Source organism: Aegilops tauschii, chromosome 7 (assembly GCF_002575655.3).
Source record: "Aegilops tauschii subsp. strangulata cultivar AL8/78 chromosome 7, Aet v6.0, whole genome shotgun sequence".
Classification (NCBI taxonomy): Eukaryota; Viridiplantae; Streptophyta; class Magnoliopsida; order Poales; family Poaceae; genus Aegilops; species Aegilops tauschii.
In genome coordinates, this window is record NC_053041.3 from 641,277,871 (window position 1) to 641,289,939 (window position 12,069).

At 45.9% G+C, this 12,069-nt stretch overlaps 1 protein-coding gene across 1 annotated transcript; it reads right to left on the bottom strand.

The window, feature by feature from the left end:
* Positions 1-5,907: 5,907 nt before the first annotated feature.
* LOC109734067 (tryptophan decarboxylase 1) lies at positions 5,908-8,038 on the bottom strand. The gene is made up of 2 exons (XM_020293293.4): positions 7,752-8,038; positions 5,908-7,458 (listed from the first exon to the last, which is right to left on the bottom strand). Exons 1-2 carry the CDS (start codon positions 7,953-7,955, stop codon positions 6,106-6,108), a joined length of 1,557 nt encoding a protein of 518 aa, XP_020148882.1. The 5' UTR covers positions 7,956-8,038; the 3' UTR covers positions 5,908-6,105.
* Positions 8,039-12,069: the final 4,031 nt, after the last annotated feature.

Consider the following 12,069-nt stretch of genomic DNA (forward strand, 5'->3'; position numbering starts at 1 on the left):
TCTTCATGGTGGACATGTCTTTCCACTGCAGTCGGTTGATGAGGGGCTTTGCAGAGTGTCCGGCAGAAGAAAACACTCGGCAAACTTAAGCGAAAGTTTTTTGGGCCACAACTCAGTACGGTCGTCTGTGAGCGCCGACACGCGTAACGGGCGCCGAACTCGCTGATTAGGAGCTCCCATACAATTCCTCTTTTTCGTTTTTCTTTCTAAGAAACAAGATCGTGGACGGTCGTACAGATTCTCGGGGATGGGCCGGCGGCCCATGGCATAAATCTTATCGGAAAAAAAAATCACATATACATAGCCATATTAATAACTTATTAAGCACTAATAACATGATGTATATTCTCAAAAAAAAAATTAATAGCATAATGTGGATTTTTACATGGCAAAGTATTTTTTGCAGGAATTCAAAACTTCACACGTGGCCATATTTGGAGGATTGGCAGCGGCGAGAAGGTTAACCTTTGTGAGGAACACTGGATACCATCTAGCCCCTCCAGGAAAATAATTAGACCGAGAGCTGGAATTGTGATCACAAAGGTGAATTGACTGATCGACCCTCTGACGGAAATGTGGGATGAAGAACTACCGTGGGCTATTTAGTGCAGTTGACGTTTGAGCTACAATTTGTTTGAGGATTTTGTGGCTTTTCGCGCGGCACAAAATCTGGGTATTTTGCGGCCAATTCTGCATATCATTGTGAGTGGAAGCACCAGTTCATTAATAGAAACCTACCATCGGCGAGACTTGGCACTGGTGCTCACATTTTTATGGATTTATTTTAGTCTTTTCGGCATATTCGTTTAGTGGGAGAAGACGTTTTCGTCGACTACGAGACACCAATGATGACTTCATCAATCTCAAGATACGATGCCGGCTCATTATCTTGGAGGTGTTCATAGGGGTAGGGTCTACATGCGTGCGTACATTGGGATCGGTATATGTGCGTATATGTGAACATCTGCTAGGTACTTTGTTTAATAAATAATAAATAACATGGTGTGGATTTTTACATGGCAAAGTATTTTTGAGGGAATTCAAACCTTCAAACAGGACCATATTTGGAGAACTGGCAATGGCAAGACTGTTAACATTTGGGAGGATCACTGGATTCCATCTAACCCCTCCAAGAAAATAATCAGACCTAGAGTTTGAGTTGTGATCACAAAATTGAATGAACTGATCGACCCCCTGATGGAAACGTGGGATGAAGAACTACTGTGAGACATTCTCAATCTAGTTGTTAGCGGAATTCTTTGGATCCATTTGAACTATATTTTATTTGAGGATTTTGCGGCTTTTGGCACGGCAGAAACTCTGGGTATTTTGTGGTAAAGACTGCATATCATCGCAAGTGGAAGCACCGGTTCGTTAACAAAAACCTACCATCGGCGGGTCCTTCAGCATCTAATCCAGTATGGTCCATGTTATGGAAATTAAGGATCTGAGAAAAAATTAAAATTTTATGTTGGAAGGCTCTACATGGCATTTTACCTCTTAAATCAATTCTGGCTAATAGGCATCTTGGAAGCACTGGTCAATGTCCTATATGTTCACAGGGAGCGGAAGGTTTTTGCAGTTGCTCCCTGGATGTGCATGTGCGAAGGAGATGTGGCGCTTACTGGGACTATCACAACTGATTTCTGATGCGATTCGAGAGGATGATCTGGTTCGATTATTCTTGAACATCTTTTGCACCTTCCTGATGCTTGCATCCTGAATATGCCAGGTGTAGGGCTCAAGGAATGAATCACACCAACATGTTGGTATCTTGTTGGATCCGTCGTCAGCAAACACATAATGAGAAGATCCCACATTCCGCTAGATGTGCGATGGTTGTGCGTGCTATCTGTCTAAATCACCAAAGCGCAATAGCTTCAAAGAATGGACCTCTAGACCGCAAGGGTTTGAAGTGGAAGAAACCATCCAGTGGAGCAATTAAAGTTAATGTCGATGCATCATTTTTATGTGGAAACGAGGGTTGAGGGATCTACTGTTGCAGTTATCAGAGATGTCCATGGAGTTTTTCTTGCGGCAGCATGCTCCCATATTCGTCATGTTACAGATGCACACACGGCAGAATCCGTGGCAATGAAACATGGCCTGCTAGTTGCAAACAAATTGGGGTTTTATTCCATTCAAATTGAATCTGATTTAATGAAGGTGATTAAAGCTTGTACGGGATGGAGAGGCTTTGGAACGAGCCTGCGGCAACCTATGCATAGTGCTTCATCATGGCTGGAACGATATCATCGGTTCACTATCTGCATTGTGTTCATGAGGTCAATGAGGTAGCCCATACTTTAGCAAAATTTGCTTATGATAATTAGTTATCTTGTAATTTGGTCGATGAACCTCCTAATTTTCTTATAAATTCCCTCACAAACAATGTAACCATCATGCCAGTTCAATGAAGTGAGTCATGATGGCATTCCCTCAAAAAATTTGGTGTGGATTTTCTAGACATGGGTCTACGTGCACCCGATTTGGGAAAACAAAAAAAATATTAGCAAAAGGAAACTAACTATTTATTTTCGTATCTGATATAAAAATAGAAAACATTCAATAAAAATATTTCTTTGTTGTCAAAGTTCTTAGAGTGCCGTCCATCATAGTATATATATATATATCTTATGTGATATAAGTTGGTGATAATGACCAGTCAACGAAAAAGGGAAACTGCTTACAACCAAAAAAACATAAACTTTTTTTAATAAGCATGTGATACGAGTTGATCATCACCAGGGGATAGAAAAAGGAACACGACTATGACCAGGCGATCACCTGTTGACCTCGTGTTGCACACACCTTCGTGTAGCTGCGCGCAGCGTGCCTGCGAGAGCCACCCGGTCGCTAATAATCTATTCAGAGGGAGTATCCGAGCATTGTTTATAGCTAGTAATATCTGACACAGCTATGTTATTTATATTTCTATATGCTCGGATGCCATATTGAATTCATGCTCCAGCCAACTCATTCAAAAGAATGAACTGATGGAGAGAGGCAGGCAATATACTCCAACACCATGGTGTAACCTGAGAACGACCCATCAACAAACATGAAGATGCTGGTAGAGACACTAGCTAGACCCATCAGTCAGTAAGCACGGAATGCCCCCTCACATGCATGCATGACAAATCAAGATAATTAAGAAGATGATTAAGAAGAGCAGGTGATACGAGCCTGACCGATGCCAGCGAAGAAATCTCTTTCTGACGTCCAATCATGGATACAAGTGTAGCTTTAATTTGTCTGATGATTGTACATACAAACAAAAAAGTTATAATAATGGGTATCCATCCCTTCAACACACTGATATGCTCCAATGATATGTGAAAGACAACAGATCCATGACAACACATGACAGCAACTTGTGATTGCATGCTAATATAAAGTATACAAATGACAGGGAGCCAGAGATCGAACACAATCGAAACTGACTAGAATATAAAGTATACGTTGTTTTTTCTTTGCAGGGATCGAACACAAACAGCTCTAGTGGCCTTTTTTCTGTTGCCCCTCGTGTTGCACGCGCTAGGCTTTTTCTTAGCAGATCATGCAGTAGCTGTAATTGGTGATTGCATGGTAATACATACCACATACCAGAGATCTAACACAATGAACAGAGACCACCATGTCATTTTAGGTTTCTTCTATTTTCGATTTTTGTGTCTGTAATAACAGTGTTTTTATGGTGGACATGTCTTTCCACTGCAGCCGGTTGAGGAGGGGCTTTGCAGAGGGTCCGACAGAAGAAAACACTCGGCAAACTCGCTGATCCCGGCAGTGACACAATGCAGGGGCAGACCTATAGACTATTTTCAGTGGGGAAATATATAGGAGTGGAGGCACGTTTTGTTTAAATTCAGTGAGTTTTAGCATCTTTGCTAGGTGTATCAAAAATTAAATCAAAATTTCATTTTTTTGAGCAGGGCCCTAGGCCCCCATTCCTCTCAACATGGGTCCACCCCTGAAACAATGCCGTGTGGAGTAAAAGTACCACACTTTTTATGTTTTTCTTGTTTTTTTTCATCGTGGCAGACACTAGATAACAAGTGGTGTTTGGTCATGCGGGTCGATGCCTCTCGCACTACCGGAATCTGCTTGTATGTCAAGTGTCTTTCTGTTTGTCAAGTGCCGATGCTTTGGTCTGACTTGTATTCCAGTAGTACCTGTCCTACCAATTATCATCTGATGGTCTTACTTGGTGTGGAGGCGGAGATGGTTGTGTTGAGTTTGTTTTTGGCAGTGATGCTCCTATTTTGTTCGTTTATGATACTAGTCTACTGTATCATGATGATCAACGGTTAAACATTCTTCCTTTTTTTTTGTTGCGAATAGGTTAGACAGTCTTCCTTGTAAGTGATCTGTCCTGGTCCACATCGTGTTCAATGATACACGCTTCTTACCTATTGGGGTGGGTACTGAGGCGGCTATCGAAACCTGTGAAAACAGCCTAACTTTCCCATGTTTAGTTTTATGTGTTTTTTTTCACCGGAAGCATAGAGGAAAACCGAGATGCAAAAGGTAGAGCTAGCAATGACGACTTCAAAGTACCTTTGTTGTAACTTTTGGTTTTAACATGGATCTTGTCATTCTGTTCAATTTTAACAGGGATGTGTCTTTTCTATATTCCAACAAAGCTTAGCGTAGGGGATTATAAGGACCATCTATTTAATGACTGCTAGCTAGAATAACCTTAGAAGACATCTGTGGTGACAGTGGGATGAACTCTATAAACGGGAAAAAGGGGTGCAAAAATTTGCACTTCAAATTTAGGCCTCACCATGACATAATCATTGCTAGTAAAATAATTTCTAAGATCTTCCGCCCTTAGTAATTCGAGCCCTCTGATATATTACTGGTCTTTTATTTACTATTTGTAGTACTTTATTATTCTGTAAATAGCTTTTTGATGTTGCAGTTTATATGAGTGGTAGAAACTCTAGAATTGTTTATCTTTTGTAACTTTAGGAAAATCTATGTTTGGTTGACAAATATAAACAAGATAATAGGAGGCTTACTTGCTATTCTAACGGCTCAAGACTCATTTCTCACACGACGGATGTGTCACACCAATCCCTTACACCAGAGGGCATCAATCTTTAATATAGCGTACACGAGTTAAAAGAGTGTATTACTAAGTCCATTGAGAAATTCTTAGCCATGTTCTTCATCACCGAGTTAAAAGAGTGTATTACTATGTTTAGTTGCATTTTTCTTTTCAATTAAGGTGGCCTCACATTGCGACCTCAGTATTAGGAATGAACTGAATTTCTACACCTAAAGTTGCATGAATCTTCGGAGCAACTCTTGCTCTCACAGTGTGCATGCATGTTGACGACAACTTTTGTCCTGCACAAAAGCTTCCTAAATATGACATCAAATGGAAAAGTGCTCAACATGAAATTTGTGCGTCTCGTCCAGATGAATAACTTCTCTTTGTAGATTATATTATTCTGAAGCAGTATGCAAAAAAATAGAATTGTGCAACCATGTGCTAGGAGGACACTCGGAGGCTCCAAGCGAGCTCCGAGCCTAACAAAAGCACACGTCCATGTGATCGGAGGCCAGTACAAGATCGAACCTAACGATAAGTGTGGAACCTTCATATGAGACACACCCATGCTCCGAATGCCCATCGAGCCTCCTTGGAGCGTACCCACGAGCCTTGAGCCATTTTCTTATACAGAAAGTCCATGTTTCATGGCCTGGGTGTGTGAAGTTTCAGATCTCCAAGTGACCTTGTAACGTGTCCTGTGCATCGCATTCTCGACGAAGCTCCTCTAACGAGTCCCGCGTACCGCTCTCGGCATCACGGGCACACGATGACATGTTCGTGTACGAATAGTGCAACTTAGTCAGACCTAGAATAACAATTGGCTTAGTAATAGCAAATGCACTATTTTAAAACTTGAATTCATATCTTGCATTCATGTGAATTGAGTCCTTTTGCTGCCATGGAAAGTTTTACACATAAAGAAGAACCACAGTCACAATAAAAGGCAAAGGTAAAATTTATTAAAATGTAGGATGTACATGTAGTTGTGTCTTCATTTGAAGTAATTTCCCCCTCTCAAATTCTGTGCAAGTGCACACCACTTATTCCATCATCATCTTGTTGGTTGTGCTCTTGATGAGCTCCCAAGCACTCCTCACATGCCTCTCCTCCTGCAGCGATGACCCCACCGCAAACCGGAGCACGATCCTATGACCAACCACTGTGTGCGCAATGTATGCCTTACCGGTCTTATTTAGGTTCTTCATCAGCACACGGTTGGCCTCATCGGCATGCTCCTCGGTCATGGCTCCACTGGCCTTGATCCTGAAGCATACCATGGCAAAGTTCCTAGGCACAACGATCTCAAACCGGTGGTCTGCGCGGACAAGACCTTCAAACATTTTGGCCATGGCGATATCACTCCGGATGTGCTCCTGGAGCTTGGCGGTGCCATAGGTGCGCATGACCATCCACAACTTGAGCCCGCGAAAGCGGCGGCCCACGCCGACCTGCATATCTTTGAGATCGGTGACCTCGCCAGAGTCGGTGGCATCGTTCTTTAGGTACTCTGGGTTGGTCTCCATGGAGTCACTCAGGCGGCGAGCGTCGCGGACGTAGAGGCAGGTGCAGTCGAGGCAGGTAAGGAGCCACTTGTGTGGGCTGACACTAATGGAGTCCACGCGCTCGACTCCATTGAGGTGGTGGCGGAACTCTGGACATATGCAGGCGCTGCCGGCGTAGGCGGCATCGACATGGACCCACGCGCCGAACAATGCGGCAACCTCAGCGACAACGCCCACCGGGTCGACAGCGTTGGAGGACGTGGTACCCACCGTGGCGCATACGTATGTCGGCACGAGGCCAGCATCAACGTCAGCCTGCATTGACTCGAATAGCTTGGCCGGGTCGAGCTCGTAGTGGTTCTCTGCCGTTGTAGGGATGGAGCGGATGTTGGCGGGATCAAACCCAGCGAGGCGGCATGCCTTGAAGAAGGTGGAGTGGGTTTGGTCGGCGGCGTATACTGCCAGGCGTGGCAAGCCGGAGACGCCTATAGAGCCACTCCGACGCAGCGCGGCGTCACGAGCGGCGACGAGCGTGACCAGCATAGCCTCGCTGGTGGTACCGAGGATGATACCACCGCCGGTGCCACGACTGCCAGTGCTGGTGCGGTTCATGAATGTGGCGGGCAGGCGAAGGAGTTGCGCAAGCCAATCGAGAGCAAGAACCTCCATCTCGGTTGCCGCGGGGGCGGCCTGCCACGTGAAACCGACGGTGTTCAGGGCAGAGGCGATGAGGTCGCCAGCGATGGCGGCGGCGCTGTTGGTGGCAGGGAAGAACGCGAAGAAGTTTGGGCTGGCCCAGTGCGTCATGCCAGGGACTACAGAGGCCCCGAGCTCCTTCATGGTGACGTCGAACGGCGTGGAATAGGTGGGTGGAGACGACATAAGTTCGCCCTGCGACAACAACATGATTCAAAATTTCAATGAAATTCAACAAAATATCGGTAGGTTTTTATAATCTCAAATTCATAACCAAATGCAGACAATTTTAAATCAAATTTGAAAAAGGTTATATTATCAAATTAAGCAACTTTAAGATGCGTGTAAACTTTAAATTACTTAATTTAAAAAATATCGATCTGCTCCTGATGCCACGTTACTCCATAGGCCCTTCTTTTTTTGCATGCGACATGCCGAAACGTCCGCTCGACTGAAAATTCTTCATTTGCCGAAATTTTAAAGCTTGCCTGCAGGTAGCCCGGCTTGACGTCCGGGAGGACGGGCATGGACTCAACGTTGGCGTAGTAGTCGGAGACGAAGTCGACGGCCTTGTGGAGGTAGGCGCGGACGTCCTCGGGGTCGAGCGGCTGGAACGCTGGCTTGTCGTCGGGGACGGCCAAGACAGAGGTGACGCTGGCAGTGACGTCGGCGATGTCCACGGAGCTGCCCATTATCAGGCTGCCGGCCGGTGATGAGAGTGAAGAGAGGAGAGGAGCTAGTGAGCTACGTACGTGTGCGTGCCTAGTCGGTTGCCTGGGCTGGGTTGAGTTGCCGCTTCCCATGTGAGGTGTATATATACACAAGAGGGAGGAGCAGGAGCAGATCGATCGATGGAGTGCACGAGAACGGCGTGGTTATTAGAAATTGTAAGCAGAGATTTTATTCGTGGCATGTTTTTTGTCTGTTGTCAGACAATCTCAAGGCCACCCCCCTGTAGATGCATGAGCCAAAAGAGGAACGATCCTCTATGGCAGTCTGGCTCCCATCTGGAGCGATCAAGGCCGTTAATCATGCTTGGGCCCATAAGTTGGGGCGCATATCAGTGCTTGCTCCTTTTTTTTTGGGTACACGCAAATCGCATTTTCAGCGAACGAGCACCTGTGATCAACTTGAACCTGCAAGGCCGGTATCTCGTCCGGAGAGACATTTTCTTTTCAAGAACATGCAAGAGCATTGCATGTCTTTTTCATTAAGAAGAAGAAGTAGGCTTTAGTACAAGTATCATTACAGGGGCAAAGCCACCATGTAGGGGCGTGGCGCGGCGCACGGCGCCTTTTAGTGGATTTGAAAGGGGTGTCGGCCCTCTACCCTAGCATGAGTCCACAGGCGGAGCTCTGCACGAATTAGTGCGACGACGTCGGCCGGTAGGGATGCCTTGCGTTCAAGGACACCCGCTGTGGTCCAAGCTTGCATTACAGTCCATGCGGCTAAGCTAATCATAGTAAAAACAATATAGGTAGTAACACGCATGCCACATAAGTAAAAAAGATGATGTGATAAGTATTTTTCTTCTCTAAAACTGACGTGACAAGTAATTAAAGAGAAGAGAGACAAATAAAGTAACGTATAATACGCTAATATCGCATAGCGCTTCTCAACTAATAATAGAGGGACACTAGATCCATCGTGACCCGACAAGGGAGAAAAAATAACCGCCCCCGTGTCGTCCGCCAGGGCGACTCGGGAGGCCTCGCGATCCACTTTTTCCGGCCTTCGTTCCGTGCGCCCATCCCTCACCGTCGCTGGTCAGCACCGCCGGGCTTGCCCACGCGGCCGACGGCCGCGGCAAGGTCTGTCCCCGTGGCGTTTTAGGCGGCGTTTGGTGAGGTACGAGAGTGACTAGACGCCATGAAGGTTGGAAATTGCAGCAGCGGCGGCAGATCGTGGACGTGGGCTGCGGCTTCATTCCTGACATACCATGCGGAGGCAGGTCGATCTTGGCTGGGCAGCGGCCTCGTTGAGGGCAGGAAAACTGCACAAGAGATGCAGCCGCCATGTTTCAACACGGGGAACACGCCCATGCTAGGGTCGCTGCTGGTGCCGCTTTGCGTCCGGCCCTGCGTTGGCCAAGCAGTAGCTTTCGCTTGAACTCGACGGCCTTGGATTGGGCTCGTGCTAACTTCAAGCTGGCATTGTCCCAACAACGGCACCATGGGCTAATGACGATTCAGATCGGTCAAATTGGATGAACCGATGACTCGCGGTCGATGCATGACAGCGGTCGTGTCCTTTCCCTCGACGTGATCTCCTACAACAGGTGAGGATAGAGCAGCTAGTGGCAGCGCACGGTGGTGTGTCTTCTGATGCAGATCAACCATCGATTCCCACTTCTGACGATGTTGCGGGGCCTCCAAAGCGTCCCAAACATGCGATAGTGCCCTTCCTCGTCATCAATGACTTCGTCATGTTGTGGCGAGCACCTCTTGACGCGGCTCATCAGCTCGCTCGTGCGAGCATGACCTTTGCTCGCGTCAGGACCGTGCGCGTATGCAACTGCTGGGATCGTGGCACGTGGAGGAGACAACATAGGATGACTCGGATTTTTTTCTTCGATAAAGGGTAGGATGACTCGGATTGTGTGGTGCTTCTCGAGTACCTGGTCTCGGGCTTCGGGGTGAAAACCCTAGGTCTGACCCTTGTTGGTTATACCTGGCAATGCTGACGCTCTTTGTCTTGTTACCCTGATGAGAGCATTGCTTGGAGTATGCTCGGACTTGTTCTTCGGGGTGAAAACCCATGATCTGGCCTTCGTGGTTGGATCCGGCGACGGCGGCGCTTGCGCGTCGTTCCCTTCCTGAAGGCGTCGCTTTTCGAGAACCTTCTTCATAGTCTTTATGATGTCAAGAGATGGTTGGTGCCGATAGTCACTGTTGTATATCATCAATTGTTGTTTTCTTTGCTTCGGTTTTTTTAATCTTTTTTCCCTTCACCTAGGCAGAGCTTCGGTCTCGTATGACTTTGCTCTCTGCCGACGTGATCGTGTGTGTGTGTTGGCTGTGTGCATCGTAGTTATGCAGAGGCTGGATGTACTCATTGTGATTGTATCCCTCGATGCTACATTACGAGTCAATAAATAGCGCCCTTTATAAAAAAAATTAATAATTGAAGTCTCTATGTAATATCACACTTATAACACTACCCACTATAGAGCTGGTAACATGGACTTATAACCTATGCATGTTACTCCTCACTATGACTAGCTTTATACAACGGGCCGAGCTCCTCTAAGACTATGCATTCTTTTTGAGAACCGCGGTTGCTTCCATTGAGAGCATGGTTAATAAGAGTGGTAGCAGGTGGCTCTTCAGCATGTTCATGTCGCTTGTAGTCTTTATAAAGCCAAGACCATATAATAAGATCGCTATAGGTTGGCTGTTGGGTTAGATTTAACTATTATTTTTTGCATGCTGGGATTGGAAGGAAAGGCAAAGCACCAGTTTACAGCTAGCAGCTCGGGCTGCAATCCAGCTACTGTGCCTCGTACCTTGCGTATAGGGTATAGGCGGCCGACTAATGAAGCGCCGGCTCTGCTCTCTCTCCTCATTTCTCTTTCTTCCACATAGAATTTTTGTGACATGGCAAGTTTTGTAGCCTGCTGTGTAGGACTTATTATACTTGCTCTGATGGTGCATCGTGGCATAGTCCCTTCAAAGAAAAGGACTTTTTAGTTTGCTGAGGAAACAGACTAAACAAACTGACTAGTCAGGATTTTGTAGCTGCTGATTGCGTCTTCTCATTCTGTGCCTAGAGTTGTTCAAAAAAAGGAAAAAGAGAAATGGTGCCTGGTCCCAGACAAGAGGGGCCAGTGCTTACTACTACGAACAGCCAACTCAAAATTACCTAGAGTATTATGCTTAAACCAAATAATGTGCATAGTTTGAAACATGTGGGATTGGTGCTTACAACATAGTTAGAGCATCTACCACCGGACTTGACAAATACTCTACTCCAAACACCTGCACCACGGCGCGCGGACGCATCTGGACGGCCCTTCATATCTCATGCCCGACATCCACACATCTTAAATTCGGACTCCAAATACATGCAAATTCATGCACGTCCATATACACGCCAATGTCGCACGTAAACGACAAATCTTGGTAGCAATAATACATAGTTCTTACATAAAATTATTTTAAGTGCAGAACTTAAACATTAGCTCTTTGATTTCCATTATGGGTCCACATATGCTCCACAAGATATCTGAGTAGCTGCGCGTGCACCTAATGATCTTGAAGATTCCGATGCATCTGCAGAAGGTTCATAAGCTGATTTGCATCTTGATCTTCTGGGATTGAACTTGTTCTCCAGGTGCTTCAAAATCATTGGTTTGGGCAACATCATCAACTCATCCTCGACAATCATATTGTGTAAAATAACACAACATGTCATCAACTTCCACATAGTTTTTGATTCCCACATCATCGCAACTCCACGAACAATTCCCCAACAAGGTTGAAGCACCCCGAATACCCTCTCCACATCCTTCTTGCTACTTTCTATATTGTTGCAAAGTGGCTTTGCTTGTTGTTGTGTGGTTCAGATATGGTATTCACAAACACCGCCCACCGAGGATAGATGCTATCGGCAAGATAGTATCCCATGTTGTAGGCACCGCCGTTGATGGAGTAGAGTAGTTGCACGTCGACGATTCCCCATTATAAAGTCTCCTGAACACGGGAGATGGCTGAAGCACATTGATGTCGTTGTGAGAACCCGACATTCGAAAGAAAGCATGCCACATCCATAAGTCATGTGTTGCCACTACTTCAAGTATGATTGTGG